Here is a 25,051-nt window from a genome sequence, read left to right on the forward strand (position 1 = left end):
TTTTCAAAACAAACCTTATTAATCTATACAGTCGATCAGCTGATACCAGTCTAGAATTTATAACTTTATATTTCATTTTGTGTGACATCAGCTTGTCTGAATCATGTTGAATTCAGTGTTCCTGCTTGCACTCCATATCTAAATCTGTACAGAAGATGACCATGTAATGGATGTACACCCTTAAAAGGTATTTTCTGCTGATAAACCTGTCTCTCCAAGTTCATGTTCTATTCTGATATGTTCACTTAACCAAGACAAACTCACCTCAAGCTCTGGGAATAATTCTAGAAGTGCAATATCAAGCAGGACATACGACAGCTGTAAGGAAAAAATGTTCACAGTAGTAAATGTGCAAATATAAATATGCAAATTTACATATCTGAATCTTACAATTTTACAGTTCTTTGATATTCTTCCAATTAACATACATGCAGTAGAACATGAACATTGTTTTTTTTTAATTACAGGTTCAAAATTTCAAAGTAAGAAACATCACAATGCTTATTATTGTGATTTTATCATCCTAGAATATTGATTGAGGTAAATTTACAATGAGCATGTTTTTTCTTCCATGTGTGTCAAGAGACTTTTACTTTTCAATATGACTTTATTGATTGTTAGACTGCATGAAGTTTGCTCAAATAGAGCAGGGAAAAGATATTAGGGTGAGCATGTTTGAGCAAGGTTTCTTCAGACTGCAGTAAAACAGATCACACTTTTCCGTTGACATTAAAGCATCAACGGCAGGGAAGTAGAGATAAATTCAAAGAAGATGTCTTGTACCTGTTTATTTAACTTTGGACACTGTAAAAGATCAAAGAGCAGCTTTGTACCCGAGTGGAACTTGTCCTCTCCAACAGCTGCAGCAAAAATTTCTGAAATTAAATCGGAAAAATTCATGGAGTAAGAAGGACCATCTGTCTCTTTCAGAAATTAAAAAGTGGACAGCACTTTATGTTTGAACAACTTCAGACACTTCTGTATTCAGGTTTGTGGTGAGACGCACCTAAACACAGAAAGTTTTCAACTTTTGCTCAAACTTTCCTCAAGGGACCTTTAAACCAATATCTTTTACAGTAATACCTAGACTTTTCTCGAAACTAAACTGCATTTGAAATTCAAAATGACAGCTGTTTCTTGTGTAAGTCTATGGGGAAAACAACAATCTTCAATTTTCACAAAAAGAAAACGCACCACACTAGCAAAGTTGCATGAAAATTTGAGTCTCCAAAGCATGAGGCGCATTCTACAATTATAATTTCAGATATTGGCAGGATCATGTTGAGTGCTGAAAAAGAAACCTAACGCATGAATGCCCATAGAGATCACCTACTTGGTATAAATTTCTTCATTTCTTCAAAAGTTTCATCTCTCCTTTCTCTTTTCTGTTCATCTGTTCTCGCTGGATCATCGTCAAAAAATATTGCATCTGTGAACAACAATACACCATGACACAGAAATGTGTCCGTGAAACTGATTCAAGAATGTTCAAGAAGCTTTGACACACAGTGGCAGAAACAATATGACCATAGGAAATGCAAACTGATAGAATTTGCTCACACAAAAGTTATTCAGTTGTCACAAATTTGCATCCCGTATGTGGTGCAAGGCATACATGTAATATTGATGTAATTCAGCAGAAACAATGATATATAATATCCTTCGGATTTCATAGATTTATTTCAGTGTTTTTGCAAGTACCTTACCTCTTAGAAGATTAATTATGAATTCTAGTTTCTCTTCATGTAGGACTTGATCGATTTTACCTCCAATGTAACTGAAATGTCAAGTCATTGAAAAACACATTGGCTATGTTTCCTTCATGACCTCAATAGGAAATAGTAGCACTATGAACAAAAACTATATCCTGCTATATTTATTAACATTTAGAATACAGTAGTTTGTGTTGAACCATTGGCAATGCTGGGAACACGACATACAGTCTACATTGAGGAGTTGCCAACACTGTCAGGTGTATCTCTTGTCTTTAAGTGATAATATCAGTTGATCACAAAGAAATCAACTCTGTGAAAGTTGAAACACTGTCCAAAAGGATGTCACAAGTAGTCAAAACAGCACATCCACATATATCCAGCTAAATGTCCAGATCACATTTGTAAAGTTGTTTGTGCATATCTGGTGGTGTTGTTTTGACTATGTCTGACATCCTTCCACACAATGTTTCAACTTTTGCAGAGTTGATTTCTTTGTAACTGACTGATATCACCACTAGATGATAGTAAATACCAAATGGTGTTTACATCTCAACTTCTTAATTTAGACAGTATGTCTAGTTCTCCTATTGCAAATGGCTCTATGCAAACCACTGTAAATGGTGCTCAACTCTGAATTTTACACCTTTACACTTCTGCTGCTCTTTGGCATGCTCTTGGTAAGTGATAACTTCATTATCATTTGAACTAATTCCCATTTATTGTTAAAGGTATACTGTCACCTGTTCCAATTTTGCCACAGTTACCATGAAAAGAGAAAATCTAACCAATCACAGACTTTAAGCGGGTGGCTGCTTTTTAAAAACAGCGCCCTCATATGGGCATTTTGAATACCAAGGAATGCCCCTTTGACCATATATTGGTATATTTAGCAGGTGACGGTATACCTTTAAGCACGTACGCATCTATCTACATACCAAATACACAGGTGAAATGTGCAACGATTCTCAAGTTTGGAGTAAGGAATTCAAGAGTGAGATATTTGGTATTTTTTTGGACAAAAACAGCAAAAATTGTCCAAAAAATACAATATTGCATGTTTTGTCATAATTTGAGCAAAACCTATAGCAGCATCCCTAAGAACCTTATATAAAATAAAAAAAAAAATCGGACTTGCAATTTCAGAAACGATTTTTTTGACAAAAACAGGGAAAAAAGTACAAAATTTAATATGCCAAGTTCACCATGATTTAATGAAACTCAACAAAACTTTACTCCTAGGAACACAAACTCTAAGTTTCAAAGCAATCTGACCAGCAATTTCAGAGAAAAAGATTTTTTGACTGATATACAAATATACAAATTTCACCATAATTCGAATATATCCTATTGAAGTCACCCATACGAACATGCATTCCAAGTTTCCAAGCAAACTAATAAGCATTTTCATATGGAAAATTTTTTGACAAAAGGTGGGAAAAATTGCCCCGAAAATTCAAATATGAAAACTGCACCACATTTTGCACAAATCTGATAGAGTTCAACCAGACGAACGGTACCAAGCCATAATTTACATCATAGCCACAGATTCCACAGTGACACACTCGGTATTACAAACACAAACAGCACAGCAAGACAGACAACAAATACTGGTATATAAAACAGAGTAAAATCTGTAGAAGAAAAATGTGTGGATCTCCTGTAAAGACAACCAAGAAGTAATGTCAAGTGTTTGCAAAAAAATAAACACATTCTGCCCCATGTGGCACCTGCCATATATCAATTTGTAAGTCAAAATAGGGAGTGGTCTTAATCTATTAACAAATTTCACTGGTGCCATCAGTAAGATATCTTTCACATGGGAAATCATCCAACACTAGAATGCATAACAAATGTAGTTGTCAAACAAATGAAATGTTTTTTCTGCTATCTATCTTGGGGTTACTCTGGATTCTTCTTTAACATGGAAATATCACATTGAAACAATTATCAAGAAGGTTAGTCAAAAAGTAGGTCTTATATCATATTTACGTTATTATCTTCCAAAATCAATTTTATTGTTATTGTACAATTGTTTTATTCTCCCTCATATAATGTATTGTATTGAAATATGGGGAAATGCGTATAAAATCTATCTAGACAGGATTTTTAGATTACAAAAGAGACTGGTCAGACTGATAACTTTTTCTAGTAACATTACACACAGTGCTCCATTGTTTCAGAAACTTGGCATTCTCAATGTTTATAAACTTTGTAAGTTTCAGACCTGTGTATTTGCTTTTGACTTAAAAACTGGTCATTATGGGCATTCAGTAGATCGCTATGCTTCATCAATTTCACATACATATGAAACACGTTTAGCTACTGGCAACAATTTTGTTATTCCAAAGGTAAATTTAAAATTAACTCAAAATAATATATATTATTCCATTGCTAAGCATTGGAATGAAATTCCAATGACGGTAAAATCTGTACAATCAAGAATTTATTTAAAACCTCACTTAAAAATTTCTTTTGAACTCAGAACATTGAATATCTGTATTTTTTGGTTTTTTATGTGATGTCTCCTTGCTGTTGAAATCACAGGGGGCAGATGAAAGTCCCCTGGGGTGGGGAGGAGGTTTTCTTTGTGCAACGGTTTACCTTTAATATTTGATTTTATTAATTTTGACTGTGATATTTCAAATAAAGCTTTCAACTCCAAACTGTCTGACTGTGTTTCCACTTCCTTATCTCCTCTTCAACCAGTGCACATACCACTCTAATTGCTGCGCAAACATTGCCAACTTGTTAATGACTGAGCGTATCAGCGGATTAGCTTATTAAGTCAACACCACAGCCGTCCCACACATGCGTCCCACACATGCGTGTGGGACGCATGTGTGGGACGGCTGTGGTGTTGACTCAATCACTTAATCCGCTGATACCGACAGCGGATTAGCAAGTTGGCAATGTTTTCGGAGCAATTACAGTGGCGTATACACAAGTTGGAGAGGAGATAAGGACTTGTTGGTAATATATAAAGCAGTCAGACGGTGTGGAGTTGAAATCTGTATTTGAAATACCACAGTCAAAATTAATAAAATTACTTGTAGTAATAAAGAAAGCAGTCAGACGGTTTGGACTTGAACTTTATTTGAAATATCACAGTCAAAATTAATAAAATAAAATAAGGTAAACCGTTGCACAAAAAAACTCCCTCCCCACCCCAGGGGACTGATTTCTTTCCCCTATGTTGAAATGTAATATGTACTTCTTGAAAAGGATGGCAAACTATATTACTTTGATATCATAATTTGTATGAATTCAGGGCCAGGGACTTGATTAGTTCCACTAGAACTACTTCCCTGTCCCCATCAGTAATGTTGGCACATTTTTTTTTCTGGTGAAATAAATCAAATCAAATCAAATGCAACAGTACACTAACTGATCTGCATGGCTGGGCTAGGTTGACCTGGAGAAGTCTCACTTATATGGTAAACGGCAATGCGTCAGCTCTTAAATATACTTGTGTTCTTGTATTAATCAGTACCAGTACATTCCATCTCATGGAACATTTGCTACACACAAAAGGTGATGTGTCTTACGCTTTTACATTTGGAAGAATATCTAATGATGTACTAATGCAATAATGTGGAATAAACAGAGAGGAGAGACCAACTTGTAGTTCTCAGTCCCTTCGGAAAAATGTTTTGATAATAGGTGAATAAAAGAGGGAGATAAGTATCAAGTAATTTAACGCTTTTGTCTTTGTTGTTGGCACAATCTTTGCTGTGTAAAATTTGAAAACATGTTTACTACAAACTACCGTATAACAAATTACTTTATTACTTAAGTAACTGTAGTCAATATTTGAACAAAGTTTTATGATAAAATTACAAAACTAGACTTCCTTAAATTTGTGCAGAGTAAGATGTTAATAATTCAGAAATAACCATATACTGGTGGTATGGCATTGTCAATTAATTACGAACTGGATACACAATGAAAATGCTCCCTAATTTAATGAGGTTTCTGCAGTTATTGTAAATTTGCTTTGTTATAATACAAGATAAATTCTAAACTTTGGTGTGGTCATTAATGAGATAAATGCACAATTTTGAATGTTCCTTAAAAACGATCATTTGACATGAAACTGCAATGTGTCTTTCTTTCACTCAAATGTTCTGCAATGCAAATATGCAACAAGTTGACACGAAACTGCTCAGTGTCTATCACTACTATCATTTCTTTATATCATCAACTTATGTGACAAGTTTCATCAAATGTGGGCAAGTCTTTCAAGATGTAAATCCCTTACATTCCTCAAATATGCAAATGACCACTACCATCCACTTGAACCTGCTAAATGACCTACCGGTATACAAGTCTGCATAGTCAATATCTGTAGCAAGATTCACCATATCTGTTGCTGTCATTCTGAGAATATCTGACTTTAGAACACTGGCATAATTACGCAAGCTAAGCCGAGAAAAAACTAATAAGTCTTGCTGCAGCCAAACATACATAACCTATGTACAGTACAAGATTTTATAAACCTGTTCATGAGATATGGTACAACGATAGCTCATGTGAGTAAAAACTAGTAAAAGTTAAACAAAAATTCATTCAGATCATCACAAAGCAAGTTCACTGGTAAAGTTTTGAAAATATCTTTGATGGCTGTGATTCAATGTTGAAGTGACAAAAACATCACAGAAGCCAGGCAGGGTGTACATGTACTCGGCTCACTGAGATAGTGTTTGGTGATTAAGCATCCTTTTGCTAAAGCAATGTGATTCAAACAGCAAAGTGCTTTAGTCTGAAATTATAATTGACATTCTGAGTACATACAGCTAATTGAATTTTTCTGCGTTATTATCTCTTGTTGTATTGAAAGTGGAAGTATCATAATTAAGCTAAAATATACTTCAAGGACAAAGAAATGCAAAATATAGCTTAAAAGCTCAAGATCATCTTGTAGAAGTCAGATATCTTGAATATGATCAACTTGACTTGGTCTATTGAGAGCTGATTCTAACTGTGCCCAAAACAGTTTTCTGGCAGGGCCATGCTCCTCCTTGGGCCACGTGATGTACGATCTTTTTAGCAGAAGCTTTCTCAACATCCTTGGTGTGTCTTTATCTGGAATCGGTTCCAGCAAGAGTAAGACTACAACATCTCTCCTGTCTTCAAACAGTCTATGGTGGGCCATTTGCATTTCAAAATGACACCATTCACTGTTCACGAAATTGGGACTCAAGACTAACACAGTCTTCCTGCTGTTTTCTATGCTATCCAGGATGTTATCGACAATGGCTTTACCAGGGATGAAGTCTTTGTAATGGACACAAATCTTGAACTGGGTGTTACAGTTTTGTTCCAAATGGGGTACCAAGTTGTGTTGTACCCATCTCTCATCACCACTATTGAAAGAAATGAAAGCATCATATTTTTTTTCTGGGTCAGGTATTCTGGCATAACCTTTTACTTTGCACCTTATAAGAAAGATACCGTATTTGATGTGCCATCTGTAATACACACATGTGGCCACAATGACTGCCATCAGAGCAGCGAATAATGCAAAGCCAATAGCTAAATACATCTGGGTACGTGACTGGCATACCAGAGCAGATGGATTGAAGTCCCTGACAAGAATAAGACCACGTGGGCTTGAGGGAGACGTACAGGTAAGAGTGTCATAATTGAGCATATACACCATCTTGTCGGTTGCAATCCAGTTTCTGAACCATACTAAATCACAGCTGCATGCGAAAGAATTCTCTGAGAAGTCGGCAATTTGCAGAGATGGCAGGTGTTTTGCATCTATGTTGTCCTCTTTGATGGCGAGCAATTTATTTCCAGCAAGATAGAGAATTTGTAAAGATGGCAACTGCCACATATGTCCAGTGATCTCCCTAATGTCATTGTTTCTCAGATCCAAATGTTTGAGATGTGCAAGCCCCACGAAAGCATCTCGGTCAAGCACATCAATTCTGTTGTTTTGTAACATTAACTTTCGTATATTGGGCATTGTACTGAGCATGTCTCGGTCAAGTGACATCTGACTCCCAGATATGTCCAAAGTGCGGAGATTTGGAAAAAACAGTTGATTCTTCTTCCAGCTCGGGACCATATCGTAACCTCGTGGGTTGTCAAGAATCAACACTTCAATTGATCGAACATTGGTCAGTAAGCGTAAATCAGCTCCATAACTACTAAGTTTCAAATACCTCAACTGATTTAACTTTGACAGAGAGAAAGTGTCTTTATACTGACCATAAAAAAACGAATTTTTCATCAAATCCAGGTTTACTAGATTTGTCAAACTTGGCAATAAATCCGCTAAACTCGTAAGCTGGAGGAAACGATTTCCTCTCAATGTCAGGGTTTTCAAACTAGTCATGTTGCGGAAGATGACTGCACTGGAGTCCCCAACCAGGTTGTTGCTGAGGTCAAGAGATTCTATATTTTGCAAGCCTCTGAATGAGTCTTCCTTCAACACTTCAAGTTCGTTTTGATTAAGACTCAAATTAGTTAACTTGGTCCTCTCTTTTCCAAAGAAGTCCAGATTAGGAACTTGTCTGAGTGAATTCGATGACAGATCAAGTTTTCTGAGTTCTTTCAAACCGAAAAATGCATTTTCAGCAAGTAATGGATTGACCAGCTGATTTTCTGACAGTGTAAGTATTTTTAGACTGGTAAAATTGGCGAAGGTATTTCCCTCTATGCCAATAATGCCAAGACGTGTCAAAGCCAGCACTTTAATGTTTCTTATTCTCTCATACGAACCCTGGAAATATGCCGGGGAGAGAACTTTGCCAATTAGGCCATCATGCCGCCCAAGATACAGTTCCTCACATGCTGGAGGGAAAGACAGTAGATTTTTCAATCCAGCATGAGTCAGCCCTTGGCGTTGATGGAAACGAAATTTCTTTGTTCTCAGGTTGGTAAAAGATGTGTTTGTGATCTTGAGGCTGATGCAATCTTCAAGGAATGAACTGGTGGATGGGTAGCAGCCATCCATTCCAAATGCCTTTAACTTAGTCTTGTTATTAAAATTTTCCTCAAACTCAATGTCACCCATAAACTCCCCGCCTAAAGACAGCACCTCTAAGCTTGGAACTGCAAGAGCATCATTGGGTATCTTCTTCAGCCGTGATGGCGAGAGATTCAAGACTTTTAGTTTGGTAAGCTTGCTGAACATGTTGGGCTTGAGTTTTCAATCAAGGCATAGGATAAGTCTAATAGGCTTAGGTGTATCAGGTGATCAAAAGCATCTTCATCAATCTCAGTAAAACAGTTATTATTAAGCAGAAGTTCTTCAAGACTCTTCACTGGCTCAAACACGTCCTTCCACGAAGCCATGTTGCCGAGACCAAAGTGTCCGAGATCCAACCTGGTTAAACTGGAGAGCCCATTTAGCATATGGGGACGAAGAACAAAACTGTATCCTTGCCTGCAGTCAGCTGCTGACTCCAAAAAATTGGCATTCCTGTGCAAGTAGAGGGACTTAAGATGACTCTGATTGAGGAAAGCATTACCATGGATATCTGTAATCTTTTTACTCCGGATCGCTAGTTTCTCTAGTTCACTCAGTTTTCCAAAAGTTGAATTTGTTATGATGGATATTTCACCATTGTAGATCCTTATATTTGTAAGGCTACTTGGTAGAGTCTCAAAGAAGTCCTGGCCAAGCAGGATTGGAGACCAAGCTGCATAGTAGTGCACATGGGTGTTGTTGAACACCTTCCACACTGGAATACCACTGGAAAGCTTAATCACCACAAAAACACGACACACTGTCAAGAAGCAATGTACGAAATCCATTTCCACTCAAGGAGAGGTACTTCTCAAATGATTTTGAGGAATAGGAACAGTTATTGAAATACCTTTACTTCCTCACACCAACTGATACAGGCCCAACCCCTATATGTACTTTTGTGTGCTTATCTGGAAAATCTAAAAAAAAGCTATCATATATCAAAATTTTGAAGGATAGCATATGCAGGAAAGTACCCTGCCATGCCATAAATGTCACTGGTAACTTCCCTGTTACATTGATTTGTAGCATACATATCGACATCATTGTATTACACACGTATAAAGGAAATGACACATATATGTATATGTCTCTTTATTTAGCACACTTAACAATTTCCTTGATTTGGTCAGGAAACAAGCATTTGGAAAATTATCATGATATTGCTTCATTTTAGACTTGAGGGGACCAAAACTCAGTTTCGACACAACATTGTATCTCATCATCATAAAGCACTGTCAATCAGTTCTGGACAGACAAGGGATTGAGGGAGACAACGGAATTTGGGAGATTTGAAAATTTTAGGGGTAGTTGATAATGGGGGGGGGGGACTTGAAGGTTTTGCTCTATCGGGGGGGGGGGGGGGGGGGGGGGGGGGGGGGGGCTAAAAGCATTTTGGTTCCCTATTTTTTTACTTTTTCCGATTCCATAGTTTGGTAGATAATTCAATGAAAAATGAACAACACTTCAATGTCATCCAATGGTTATAATGTCAGTGATAATTATACAAAATCTGGAATCACTTTACCGCATTTCACGACTTTTATTTTGAGAAAATCTATAACAGTGTGAATGTTATTGAATTTCCATAAAGCAAAACAACAGGTACACCTTGTAACAGTACAGAAGCTGCAACTGTTGATGCTTTTCAACAGTTCTGTGCAATGAATCAAACAGTTTCTTGCTGTCCCCCTACGACAGGCTGAAACACAATATACACCGTTTGTCAACAAAGCCTGTGTATGTAAACACAGAGTTCAGACAAAGGTCATTTGTCAATGATACAAATACACAGTACACCCACATAGGCTGTGTTGGCAAGCTGAATACTTGACAGTTCAACATGTTATAGGGAGTGGAACAGGAACTCAGTTGATAAACGGAACAAAAATACTGTCAAAATACAATCATGTTAATGCAGTTACTGCCCTGCTACTGCCTACCAGCAGTGTCACTGTCACTGCATATTGGCATTAACTGTGACAGAGATAGCTCTGACGCTGATATACATGTAGTTGATGAAGAGTAATTGTGTAATATGACACTCATGACAGTGAAACATACTTGTACACAAGATCAGGCCAAATTCTGCATCACATGGAAGACCAGGAGACTTGACAATTATCAATAAACAATGGCCAAAAGGGAAAATAGGTATATCAATATTCACTAAATAGTGTTGACTATGGTATACACAATAACGTGCATCTAGTTGTATGTTGGTACAGTTTACTTCTATTCCTACATGGCTATCTGTATTTGTCATTTTGCAAAGCAGACATTCTCCATCGAGAGTAAACAAGATGTGAGCAGATATTTCATTATAGTTTGGACAAATTTAAATACGGTTATCTCTAGGGACCTGTATACCAAATATTAAAGCTGTCAGACCATCCGTTAGGGAGAACAAGATTTTTACCTAAAAATAGCAAAATTTGCCGGAATTAAACTGGCTGTTTTGAAGAAGAAGTTTTGAATGTGAAAAGTTGACGGACGCCAGATGACGGATGACATACAGTCACACATCCACTTATTAGATAAGCTCTGTGTCACTGACATCGAAGATGAAAATCTTATGAACTTTTGAATAATATTTAAGCCTTATGATATATCAATATCGATCTAAATTTCTATAATGCAAAGAAAGAATGATGTCTATAAGTCAAGATACAGAGTATAGGCACACTTAAAGATACTTACTAGTCTGCAAAGTTTTCAATGGTGTGTTTACCAAGAATTCTGACTGTATAAAACAAGTTATGCAACCATGTGGGTATATCATAGGCCAGACGAGCTGGGAAAAAGAAAATAAAGCAGAAAGTCAGGTGTAATGATATATTTTCTTTGCAATGAGCTCTTACTCTTCAGTTTGTATTTCTGTCTCTCAAAGGGTATGTTTGTCAATAATTGTTTCTTTTGATTACGGTTTTGGAATGACTTTCTCATCAGAGGAGATACCTAGCTCAGTAGATGAATAACATTTTGCCATACCTTCGAAAACTACTCAGTAGAACTCTTTCTAATAAACAGCAAAAAAACAAACAAACAAAATACATACAAAAACGTGAACACTTAATTAACTTGCTGGACCCAATACCTTTGTGTACATTCATACAAAAGAATACACTGACAAACTTGCAGCATCAATTAAGATAAATTGAATTTTCCACGATTCGAAGCGGGAAATTATTGTCTTGTACACGAACAGGTGCGAATTACTCAGTTGTCAATAGAATGCAAGTTGGTCAAATGTGACAGGTGTATAGTTGTGAGTATATAAGCAGGGGTTGTACAAGGTGTTAGTTAGTCTAGCGGTCCGTTTCTCAGTACCGTACTCGAAACTTTTTTAGTTTTGTTGGTGGCATGTCCACATGTGTGTACATTTTGATCTTTCCATTGTATTAGAAACACATTTTGAGTTTTTAAGGATTATTATGCATAGTACCAGTTATATTGACTTATTAGGTGCTGCCCTTCACCTGTGAGCATATTTAGCCTTGTATAAGGGTACAGGTTTCCGGATTATTTTCCTGTTAAATTTAAGTTTTTTTTCTAGTTTTTCCTTGACGGCTTTATGCTATTTATATTCTTTAAGTGTAAGAGCGACTTTCATTACTTTAGTTATTACATGTACATGCTTTTTCACAGCAATAGCAGCAATAAAACGAGTGCGGCCAGGTATCACCGAGTCACTGCTACCCTAGTAATGTGTCGGTGTATGGTTGTTTTTGTACAGTGTTTAGACGTACATTTCAATTAATCTGCATAATATTTTATAAAATGAAATTCACATGTCTTTGCTGAAGGTCAAATTTCTGTTCACTTTGAATCAGATCAAATCTTAATTTACAAATAGGAATGAGATACATGCATAATTCATTTGAAATGATATTTGCAAATACTAGTATTACTAAATTATGGCTAAAGTATTATTAGACTTCTGACTTGTTTTTGCATGGACGTATATGACATCAATATCTACGAAGCATCTGCTTGCAAAGCATATGAACACTTACCAATGTGTATGACATAATCAAAGATACCATCTATGTGTATTACATTGGTATCCTGGACTTCCCTAGTGTACTGAATATCATCATCATCTGTAGAGTAACCTGCATTGTCCATGAACAGAGTATTGTGCCTCTGTGGGAAGGAACACAAATCAAACGCAACTTGTTACCAGTAATTATCAATAAAGCTGCCATGTATGGATTATAAAAGGTTAAATTCCCACTGTGTGTGGAGTTGAGAGTTGACTTAAAAAATCTTTGTAACTTGATATACAGAGTTTATTACTTTACATTGATGACATTTATTACTACTTCTTAATAAAGTTGTCACACTGAAGACTCTTCTCATGAATGTATTAGATTTCTATTATCCTCACTGAAATTCAATGTCGGATAGTTAACTGTTTGAGCGCCAAAGTCGATTTTTGTTCCCTTTATAAAATATACCCCAGTCAATTTTTCTCAGATTTTTGCCAAAATTTTGAGAAAAAACTGTAGCCAATAAAAATGTGATGTCCATTTGATCAAAAATTATCAAAAATATTACAGAAAAATTCATAAGAATTGATAAAATATTGCGCTAAAATTTTAGCTGGAAAAAATTACAGCGCTCAAAGGGTTAACATGACAATAAGTTTGTTCAAATCACGCATACTAAATCCTTTCACCCCCACACACCCACCAACTGTTGATTTGGTTCAGCTAAACCATTGTAGAGAAAGGGTTGCATCTTAGGATGACAATGACCAGAAAAAAACAGTGTCTGGTAAACTTGTACTGAATATAAATAGGTGTGACATGTTTGAATGAAGACTTTTTTCATGACAACTGTGAATTTCTTACCCGCTCCAAGAGTGTTGGATATTGCTTGTTTTTCTTTTCCGCTCCTTCCCTGAAGAGAGAATCGACAACATTCTAAGAATCTCAAAAGGCAATCAGAGAAACTCAACATGATAACAAGAACAGTTAATCAGTTTCCAATTTCTTGTGAAATTTTCTTTCCATTATGCTTTCCTGTAACATGACTGCAGGAGACAGGGCAGGCCAGTTTTGAACTTTCACCTTATTTATTATGACATACCATGGTGCAAAGACAATGGCAAAGTGCAGTTAAGTAATATTATATTATTTTGAAAAAACATAAAGAGAAATTAGAGTTGGCTCTAATGCAAGGTGGGTTGGTTAATATTATCAGATGCTGACGTGTATTTCATCAAGCTCCAATGCAGCACTTTTCTTCATTCTTCAATTACCCCTACCTGCTACATCCAACATCACACAGAGGTATATCAAATGTAAATATACCTGAGCGATCAGCGTTTTATGTTTTTGAAGGAAATGTTAAGGATTTACAAACAAATAAAGAAAATTAGCGATTATCACAAAACTGATTTAGAATGGGGTTGGCTGATAATGTAAAGCGTTGATTCTGAAGATAAATATCTTGGTCACAGCTACTTTGAATGGAAATTGAAATAAGCATTGTGGCATGACAAAGATCAGTATCGACCAGCTTTGATCTGGACTCTGTTTGAGAAGTGATATTTACACTTTACACTGGGTATAGATGCTTCATACCTTGGCTTGGGTTTGGGTGCTTCAGTGGACGTCACAAATGACTGTAAAAATGGCTCCAAGTACTGGCCTCTCTGTAATACATGATCAAGCCAGTACAAGATCATAATCATAATGATGCAGAAGTATGAATACCATACTAGTATTTCGAGAATGATTTGTGCAAACCTGGTTGCCAGTACAGTTAAAATTATTTCACATATAGCACTTCGATTAATCATACTAAATGAGTGATCTAATTGAAATTAATGCCAAAATAAATGATTGTAAACATTCAGAGAAACAGAAGAAAATACAGAAAAATAGACAAGATGTTGTGCAGAGAGATAAAATTATTCCACACATAAAGTTGACCAGGACTGACTTTTCAGAGATATACATGTATAATTTGACACAAAGAAAGAAAATATAATTCATTTTGAGTAATATTGTATGATATGTTTGCTTTTTTCAATGAGGTTTGGGTCTACCTATACAATTTAACTGTGTCAAACGTCACCAAAGTCATAGAGATCTATATTGACAGGCTACCCTAGACTGAAAAACCTGTTGCTAGAGGGCGCTCTCAACGCTCCCCACCTCTTGTGTGGAGAGCAACTTCGAGCAACGGATCTTTTGGTCTACGATGTTTACAACTAACTATCAGTATAACATTAAAAGCTGGATTGACTTACTTCTTTCAGAATCCTATTTGGAACGGATTTTAACATTTTACCTGAAAAAGACAAATGCATACATGTATATACAATAGCATATAAGGGTATAGACTTGTATTTACAATAATGCACAAACTGTCTGTATTATCGGAATGATGGCTACAAATGGGTACTGACAATAAATACAATCATTTACATATGCTAATTTCAATCTCCAGAGTCACCTGTACTATTATACCATCATGATAAGAATTGTAATCTTTCACTTTTGTTATAAATACGATTTCCTTAGATACAGACATGCTACCAGTACATGTAATTTGTTGTTTTGCTTATTCATTGCATACATGTAACTGTTTTAAGGCACACCAAATTTAGGAAAAAAGAGCGCAGAAACCAGCAGGGCAATGACCCAGAATTCTTAGAGTAGCTGAAATTGAAAGTACACTTCAGCAATTTACTCTCAGACACCTTGCTAAATAAGTAACGATGGCACCTTACCAAAGTTGACATCTGGAAGAAATTTGGCAACAAACTCATCCTTTGTTGTGAGAAAACTGTACAACAAATCACTGCCTCGGAGGACTGGTTTGGTCAGAAGAGTCTGCAGAAAGCGAGAAATGGGACTAAGGTTGCAAAACTATTGTACCAACAGACATCACTGTTCTAGAATCCATCAGTATCCTATTGTTAAGCAATATACAATAGTGGTTTGTCAATAGTTCTAATTTAGGAAATCACCCTTTATTCAATGAACAATTTAAAATGACTTGTTACACAGTCACTGAATAAAATTCCAACCAAGAAGGGTCAAAGCATAAAATCATTTTTGAATATTATAAGTGTCAGCTTAACACTCATACTGTGACTGCTACTGTTACAAATTTAAAGTCACAGTTTTTGGCACATCTGCCAAACACAGAAATAGGTATATTATTTCACTGACACAAAGATATCTTCACTGAAGTAGAGAATGATTTGCTCTAAGTGTTTGTGGCATGACCTCTGGATAACTTTTACTGATAGTATCTGTCTAAATTGCATATTGAAAAGCTGTCAGAGTAAGTGCCTCTTATATAGTTAAAGGTATACAGTCACCTGTTCAAATGTTGCCACAGCTACCATGGGAAAGAGAAAATCTAACCAATCACAGATTTTAAGTGGGTGGCCACTTTTTAAAAACAGCACCCTCACAAGGGCATTTTGAATACCAAGGAACGCCCCTTTGACCATATATGGACATATTTAGATTACAGGTGACTGTATACCTTTAAACTCATACATTTTGATGGCAGTGGTTTTCAGAAAATCTCTGTTCACTCTAAGTCTAAGAACTTGCAGTTTGACTGTAATGATCAAGGACGTTTATGGCAATGCAAGAGCACTACCCAAGGATTGTATAAGGAGTCGTACACAGTTAGCATACCTGCAACCACTTTTCTAAAACTGGTATCTTGGATTCCAGAAATTCACGAGTTTTGGTGGTGAAGGCACGCCTGGATGGTAGAGTACAGTCCTCAAATACACCTATGAAATGTACAATGACGATGAATGAAAGATATAACATACCAGTAAAAGCTGCAACATCACAATGACTTGAAACTTTGCTTTTGCAATCACAAAAGAGTCAAACAGTCAGGTTTGCAATATTTTTGACAAATAAAATCAATCAATCGATCAATAACATTTGTACACATATTCAGGGGTATGGCTTTGACTGACAGCTTGTAGGCACCTACTTCCAAGTTCCAAGAGTATGTGTTGAAGATTACATGTTCAATTGCCATGAAAACTTATCCTCTTCACACCTAAGTGCCCACAGAAAGATAAAACTTACCATTGACAACAATAGATTTGGGCAAAACTATGGCAATGAAAGGGTTAGAAGGTAACATAGATGATGGGACTGGCTATAATACTTACCATGAAATTCTGTCAGTTTATTCTCCAACACATAGAATTCAGGGTACCTCCTGACAAGATAAAATCAGCCATAAATTAGTCCTAACACTTTCAAAGTCAAGTTTCAGTCATGTATGGTACATGTATATAAGCAAGGCTTGTGTATTAAAGAAATGTGTAAGGCAGAAACCATGCATGGACTGTGGTGAAAAGGGTAACTTACCTTTCTACCTCCCACGACATTTTCTCTTCATCTCCTGACCTGATGTCAAGTCTGTCCACGTGGATCACATAGACGAAATACCTGGAGGTGCCTTCTTGTCGGAGACCGTAGCGCGGGATGCTGACACGCCACGCACTCAGATCCCGCACTTGGCTGTCCAGTGGTAGCATCACATCCATTGAAGAAACTATGTTGTCTGCAGCTGAAGCCTTGGGGAAACATTAAGGAAACAGTGAATCAGTCTGCTAATCAACAAAACGGCTTAAAAATAACAAAAGACCATTTTACATGCCAGTTACCTGATCACTGTCAATTTCTGACTCTTCCTCAGTATCCACCATCATTCTATCTTCACCTGTACATAACAAACAAACATTTCAATCAATATAATTTTATCAACTTTTGGAATTTTCTATATTCAGTATATGAATATTTCATCTCAACGCTCTCCTTTTCCCACTTCTGATAAAGTCTGGTGATCATTGTCAAAATCTCTGTTATGTATTGGCTGTAATAAAAAAGAGGGAGAAAATTTGGAAAGTTTTGCTCGAAGATTTTCACTTGAAATTGTCATTCCTGCTGTCCTCACATCAGGCCTCTTTAGTCTTGCCATGGTACCATACAGTATGAACATACATGCCTGTACACTGTCATTGGATACTTCAATATGACGCGAATCATAGATTCCAGCATAGACCCTCGTTTCTCGAGGGTCTATGATTCTAGACAATTCTGTATACACGCTCATAGGGGCTCTGCAAGTGCTCTGTATGGTGAGTGCCACCGTCACTGATTCTCCTTGACACTGACACTGAAAAGTTTCTTCTGTTGTCACTACTACAGCAAGTGATAGCTAGATTTGGAATAGACCTTGAATTGACAACTACCAACATTTGACTTACTTGTATTACTTCGAAACACTCCTTTGATCCTGCTTCCAAGCTTAGACACTGCAGACATCGGTTCATTCTGTTTCCTACCTCTGAAGCAAACAGTACAGTGTGAAATTAACGACTGACATTTGAGGAGAAATCAACAAAAATCTTACCACCAACTCCCTTTAGCTTACTAACAGACACAATTGCATGTTTCAAAGACACTTCATTCACTCTGTTGTGAATTCCGTCAACTCATTAATCATATGGCATATTGCAACAAAACCAGTTTCTTCTCAAATCTCACTGTTGTCTGCCAGCCCTGCTTGCAAAGACCCATTTTGAAACTTTCCATGGAAATCTATAATTTAATTTTTCTCTCCCGGAGGTAACAATGAAAGTGGCAGCCATTGTGAAATTTCAACAGCAAAAGTTAGAAGCGATTGACATCTCTAATGCAAAAACTTGCATTACGACTTTCAATATTACTCTTGATTGTAAAGATGAATCATTAAAAGTCTTCTGAGATAAATTTGTTCAAAAAATTTACAAGTTTATTCTATCCTCGTATTCATTGCTTGGTTTTGATTGATGAAACTGAAACTGACCACTGTCTTCAAAAGCAAACAATTAGAGAATTGAAAATAGGCTCTCAGGGTTCATAAACCTTGGGACAAATAAAATTCCAGGGCTTTCCAGGGTTTTTTGACCAGTTTTCCAGGGCTATTTCAACTAAAATCAAGTAATTTTCCAGGGCTCTTGATCATGAAAACAAATTTACACTCGACTTCTATCGACACACCGTATCTATCTACTGCTTTAATTCCTTAGCTTTTTCTTTTAACTGTATAGCTACTAATTGTATTTCAGTTTGTTTTTCTCTTTTGCAGTCTTAGAATTTGCACTCCTAAGACTATTTAACTTTGCGACAAAAGACATTTCCCTGTAGATTCAGTTTTCTTGGAATATTTATTATCAGATTTGTTAAGTTCAACTAAATCAGTCTCAAGTATCTTCATTTTCCAGGGTTTTCCAGGGCTAAATCACATTTTTCCAGGGTTTTCCAGGGCTAAAATAAAATTCCAGGGTTTTCAAGGGTTTTCCAGGACTGTACGAACCCTGGCTCTTATATTTGAAATAAATATGCTGGACTGGCTATATTATCCCACTTTGGTGCCATAACTTTGCTACAATCTCACTGCCTGATGAAAGGTCAGGCATGCAGCTGTAATAGGCCAATTCACAAAAGGCTGAAGTCTGTTGGCAATAAGAAACATTGCATCAGGTTACTTAATTCACAACAGGCAGTGAAGGAGTACATTTGCAACATGTTAATATAACAGTAGACAAGCACACTGGAACCAACCCACCTCTGAGTCACCAACATCTGTGATAGTGTGGTCATATGTGTCTCTTCTAGCATGATCTCATTGTGCATTGCTACATGTATATGTGTGTGAGAGAGACCCTGAACTTCAGCAAGCGATGTGAGAGTGGTTGTTTTCTTCTGAGGACAGAATCTATGGTGTATTTAACATACCCACCTCACCAATGACTGTGGCACAAAGGCTAATTTTTACTCTTCTAGTGTGGTTTTACAGTGCATTCGAGCTATTGATACAACTTTGTATGTGAGAAAACTCTGATATCTACATTGTGATGCTGGTGTGGAAGTTTTATGGAATGTGGGATTCCAAAGACTTAGAAGTTTACAATGTCTAGAATGCATCTGATGAGGTCCGGTGATTATGCCGGTGTTGTGGACTCTACAAGCGACACCGGTGACAGTGACTGTCATTGTGTACCTGTAACTGCTATAGGGTATACTTGCATGGCTACAAGTAAATGTACTTCCGTACGTTAGGAGATCAACTACATCAAGTACAACACCATCTCACAGAAACAACACCGACAGATTTTAAACTGGACATGATTAGTGTGTACAGATGCACTAATACACAACCACATGGAATACTGGAACAGGCTAACAATCAGTCACAAAAGACAAAAAGTAGGTTGTTGCAGACAGAGACTTTGTGACACGCTGTCAAAGGCTGCTGAGAAGAGGTACATGTAGGTACGTGGCTTGCAATGGACTCTTTGCTCTACTGAGGTGTCTAAAATTTCAACATTCTGAATATTTGTCATGACACTGAGAAACTGTAAAACACAAATAATAATAATCTCGAGGGTCTATGGTTTAAATTGCACGTTATTTCATCTGCCTTGCTCTTTTCTTAGAGACCCTATCTATGTGTCTGTTTTATGAATTACTTGTAGTAAATCTAAAATGTATTCAATTTGTTTGTAAGCATTTTGCCAGTATTCTGTTTTCCAATGAATTGAAAGGTAGAAAAAATTTTCAAGCCTGAGTGATCCAGCATCGTTTTGAATAGGGAGAAATGACGTGACGTGTGCAAAATCTTACCGGTAGGTGCTTTTGGAGAGTGTCCAAGTACAAGTTTGGTGTTAATTGATATTGTTTATGCATGCACAGGGAAGAGATGTATGGAAACACAGAGTTTTGTACGTAACAAAACAATATACATGTAGATATTCACATATACGGTACAGAGACAACAGAATCCTTCTGTTTTTTCTACAACAGTGTACTAACCGTTGCTGCATTTGCTGCAAGGGAGGTTCTGGTTGGATTGGAGATGTCGGAGTTGTCGGCGATGTTGGTGAGAGATTGCTGACGGGACTTTCAAAACCATTAACAAGCGGTCAAGAACAATGACTAGTTAGTACCGGTTAAACCCACCCAATTGACAGAGCTGGGTCAATCGTAAAAAGCCATGTCAAGTTTTGCAAGTAAATAGCTAATTAAGTTTGTTAGTCTCCACACACACATTACAAGTCCTTGCATGTATTTGTGCATCATTCTATATAATAGGAAGCAACACAACATTCTAATACATGTAAAACTACAAAAAAACAAAAGAACAGCATTAGCCATCACAAGAGGGCTTATCCTACTGTCAAAATTTTCGTCACAGCACTGACACAGCTCTGCTCTATGCAAACTTGGTGATTCAATCACACTCACGCTACTGTTATCAATTGCCTTAGCAACAGCCAGCTATCATGCCATGCAAAGGTTAAGATTAACCACCACTGTCATGTTCAAAATCTGAGTTTCAATATGCACATATGTCAAAACACATAAAAGGATAACAGATCAAAAAACTTGAAATTGATAAGCACGCACGTGGACAAAAATACAGCATGTAAGTAATGTCCATCAGTCTGGCAGCATTGTTGTAATTCAAAACAAGGATCGGAAATACACTCAATCATCAAAAATTATTTTAACACTAGATGTACTTTTACTCTCGACTGCATACCTCACAAAGAAAAGGAAGTACAAACAAACAAACACTTGCAAGCAGCTAAAACCTCTACACAGTGGTTTTTTGTACAGTTTCTCACAAAGGTGAATTTTTCTACAGAAATTTGCATTTCATCTTCTTCAATAATCTTGAAATTATCATAAACACAGCATATCATATTTACCTTAGAGGCCTCTGACAGGCGGTTGAAAGCCGTTTCCCACATATCATGTTGAAGTACTGTAATGTGAAATTGGCAAAACAAATCTTAGTAACAATCACTTACCCAGAAATCTACATTTTATTGTCTAATTCACATGATGCATTCACAAAAGTCATCTGTACCCATTCAACCACCATGCTAAGGTTAAAACCAACTGTTTTCAGTGGTACAGTTGGTGTCATCCAATACTTAATGAGACAGGGTTTATCCAATAGTCAATGAGAGAGGGGTTTAATTACAAAATTGGACTAGTTTTTGCTCATCCCTGACACTTTTAAAGTGTGCATGAACGATACTACATTTTACCCTAATTCATAAGAAAAATACATCACAGCTATGACAACATTAATACAACATTTTGTGTAACTTTTGAGTACTGTAAACATATTGTAGGCTTACAAATTCTACTCCAACGAACCTTATAGACATGTAAAATTATGCACAAATGAGGGAGACTTAAATTGTTGATTAATGCTGATACTTACTGCATCACTCTGATGAAACATGGGGCAGAATGTGTTCTCCAGTAAGTTGTATGAATATTCATAAGCCCTGGGGAGGATAAGGGGGGAAAAACGGCAAACATCAGTTTCGGAAATTTTTTCAGCCTGTGCAGGGTTGACCATGGCCTTGATTCTCACTGCACATACATGTGATAAGTTATCGACTTGATATGTGTCACTGAGCTCGACACAGAAAAATCAGTATCACATTAAAATTTACATGTGCATGTATACAATGCCCTGGAACTAAAAACATAAATAAGAAATGAGGTATTTGATGTGTACTCTTCATCTACATGCAAAGCAATCATACATACATACATCAGTACGTGATTTACTGCTGTTCCTACCTGAACAAGGAGTCTGAAGTCCTCAGTCTTGTCACGCCTTCATATGGGCCTTCAGCAACTGAAACATGATATGACAAGAGCTTACTCAGCTTTCCAAACTAACAGTATTGAAGACATTATGAATAACTATGCCAAAGTTGTCAAAATGTACTACAGTAAACTGAAGGTAAGAACAAGCTTACAGTAATCTTGGCCCGCATCCACATTTATCTGTCCAGGTCACTCTCTGGTCAGTAACTAAATCTACTTTTGTCATCGGACAGTATTGTAAAATGAGGCTGACACAGGAAGGTAACAAGTTGGGCAATGAATTTTAAACATAACAGAAAAAGAAATTAATTAAATACTTTATAAATTTAGTTTTAATATAAATTAATTATAAAGTATTCAATTAATTTATTTTTCGAGTAAATTTTTCCATTTGTTTAAATTTCCTTACTCCTATCTCATTATCTAAACTTCCTTGTTCCTAAATAATTATAAAAAGAAATAATACGCAACTGCCTGCCACGGTAATGAAAGGCCAGTTTTCACCACCAGGGAACATGCGTTTGTATGTACCGCAAAAGAATCAGAATGCCAAGGTTTTTTTTCAAAACTCACTTGACTTCACTTCAGCAATGATGTCATCATCAAACTGTATTCTGTCCATGGCATCTGGTGCAAAATACAACTTGTACAGCTCCTGCGCTTCTATGTGGAGTTTATGAATGTCCTCATTCGGCAGATCCGGTACGAGACTGCGTTTGTTGAAATCCTCTGGGATGAGAAACAGAAATTACAAGTGCTGAGCTCGAAATACCAAGGTGCATGCTTCACTATGCAGGTTCATGTCACCTTGGTTCCTCTCACCAGCAAGTTTTTTTCACATTTTTAATGTTTTGTTAAAACTGAAAATATATTTACAGGCAGTGTAAAATCAGTTGGCTGAACACAGAAGCTGGATATGCCTGAAGCTACCTGTGGCCCTAAAAATTGAAGTTTGGAGCAAAAATGGTAAAACACTAAAACACCCAAAGCATGGCCATATAATTCACAAATGCATAAGCAGGAAACTGCCTGTGTTGATAGGAAGGATGACTCAGAAAATGTTAATTATAGACTATTTTCCAGTTACAGCAGGTGCAAACCTGATATGCAGAGTGTGCATGTTGGCAACAAATATTTTGTATACATGTATCAACCATTGATATGATAATGATGACAAAATATTAAGTATCTGACTGTGATATGGCGGTAACTGATAACTGAACGGAAGGTACAGAAAACGACATTCACATAGAGAACAAAAAACCCCCCAACTATTGTACAAGAAATGAAATTTTGTGGCTCAATATACTCACCAACTGACAGACAGAACTGCAAGACATTGAGAGACCCTTCTTTCTTCATGAACTCCATGAAGTGGTAAAGTATCATCTTGTCATTCAACATATCAGTCAGCTCAAGATGCAGGGCCTGAAATTGAGGAATAATGCCATATTCCATCTCCCATGAATCTCACTCTAATCTAAGATTTCTGTTGGACAAATAGGTATTATTTGAAAAAAGGACAGACACATTTTACTGTAGTAAATGACAATCTCATATGACTTACAGAATTTCTTGATTTGTTGTAACTTTCATAGAAGTGTTCCAAAAGGCAAACTTTGGCTGAAAGAATTCCTGTTGGCTTGCTCATCTGAATAACGAAAAAATACAATGCGAGAGAATTATCGCAAGAAAATGAAACAGTTCATCGCACTTTCCTAACTGGAAAGCAGATTTTAACACCATAAGATGAGGGAAGGTCAAATATGTAAGAGTTATGCGTGGTGCAACAATAGTATTGCAACTTGTTGACCCCAATTTCAAGTAAACATGGCCACATTCATCATACACAACAATGGATTTGGGCAAAACCATATTGGTGAGAGGGTGAATTAAACACCATGTTTGATCTTACTAGTATGCTGACATTATCATGACATTTATTGATATTGCTTGAGGCTGAATGCATCTTTGGGACAAATATTCAGACTCTGAAACTTACAATAGTTTGCTGAGGACTTATTTTTAACCATTTGAGTGCCAAAGTCAATTTTTGTCGCTTTATAAAATGTAACCAAATCAAATTTTTTTTTTCAAATTTTTCCAAAAAATTTGATCAAAAACTCTAGCATTTGAAAAGTGATGGCCAAATGGTCCAAATTATAAAAAACATAAAGAAAAAAATCATACAAATTTGTAAAATGATGCACTAAAATTTTGGAGGGAAAGGTCACAGCACTAAAAGGGTTAAGCTTTGTAAATGGAGTTTTCCATGTCAAGTTTTTGTGAAAATCTGGAATGTAGTTTTTGTCTATAGTATTGAGTTAACATATGGATAGTGTCCATTCTGAATTTTAAGTACCGATAAATTATAGATTATTTGTTTCTCTTGAACAAAAATTTGAACTGTAACTCCAGATTTATATTCTCGATTTTTAAAGTTTCCTTGAATGAATTTTGAGTGTATGTTTAACTTGTTTAGTTTCAAGGTGTGCACCATCACAAGATATCTGACCTTTGAACTTACATGTAAGTTCCTGTACATTTCTAGAGAGGCAAACCTCTTTGTTTTGATGCTAATTTTAAAAAGATAACACATCCACAAGGGAATTCATACTATTATGACTGTCACAGTCCATACACTGACTGCCCAGAAGTTTTGATGTCATAATGAC

At 36.5% G+C, this 25,051-nt stretch overlaps 2 protein-coding genes across 3 annotated transcripts in view; both read right to left on the reverse strand.

Annotated features, from left to right (window-relative positions):
* The window catches only part of LOC139151045 (sorting nexin-14-like), a 37,532-nt gene that overhangs the window by 1,591 nt on the left and 10,890 nt on the right, over positions 1-25,051 (reverse strand). Inside the window, exons 11-32 of one of the 2 annotated variants that reach the window (XM_070723569.1) lie at positions 23,944-24,027; positions 23,690-23,804; positions 22,950-23,105; positions 22,347-22,404; positions 21,979-22,045; positions 21,455-21,510; positions 20,556-20,642; positions 17,966-18,045; positions 17,363-17,418; positions 17,064-17,272; positions 16,862-16,911; positions 16,365-16,465; positions 15,440-15,542; positions 14,957-14,997; positions 14,286-14,356; positions 13,551-13,599; positions 12,711-12,840; positions 11,395-11,488; positions 1,707-1,777; positions 1,334-1,429; positions 784-875; positions 265-318 (exon numbers count right to left, since the gene is read on the reverse strand). In XM_070723569.1, the coding sequence (XP_070579670.1) occupies positions 265-318; positions 784-875; positions 1,334-1,429; positions 1,707-1,777; positions 11,395-11,488; positions 12,711-12,840; positions 13,551-13,599; positions 14,286-14,356; positions 14,957-14,997; positions 15,440-15,542; positions 16,365-16,465; positions 16,862-16,911; positions 17,064-17,272; positions 17,363-17,418; positions 17,966-18,045; positions 20,556-20,642; positions 21,455-21,510; positions 21,979-22,045; positions 22,347-22,404; positions 22,950-23,105; positions 23,690-23,804; positions 23,944-24,027 (1,920 nt within the window). The remainder of the gene's footprint in view (positions 1-264; positions 319-783; positions 876-1,333; positions 1,430-1,706; positions 1,778-11,394; positions 11,489-12,710; positions 12,841-13,550; positions 13,600-14,285; positions 14,357-14,956; positions 14,998-15,439; positions 15,543-16,364; positions 16,466-16,861; positions 16,912-17,063; positions 17,273-17,362; positions 17,419-17,965; positions 18,046-20,555; positions 20,643-21,454; positions 21,511-21,978; positions 22,046-22,346; positions 22,405-22,949; positions 23,106-23,689; positions 23,805-23,943; positions 24,028-25,051) is intronic. The other variant, XM_070723570.1, reaches the window with a different exon arrangement.
* LOC139151044 (toll-like receptor 13) lies at positions 4,206-9,548 on the reverse strand. Its single transcript, XM_070723568.1, has one exon. It carries the CDS (start codon positions 8,857-8,859, stop codon positions 6,640-6,642), a length of 2,220 nt encoding a protein of 739 aa, XP_070579669.1. The 5' UTR covers positions 8,860-9,548; the 3' UTR covers positions 4,206-6,639.

Source organism: Ptychodera flava, chromosome 15, assembly GCF_041260155.1.
Source record: "Ptychodera flava strain L36383 chromosome 15, AS_Pfla_20210202, whole genome shotgun sequence".
In the NCBI taxonomy this organism is placed as follows: domain Eukaryota; kingdom Metazoa; phylum Hemichordata; class Enteropneusta; family Ptychoderidae; genus Ptychodera; species Ptychodera flava.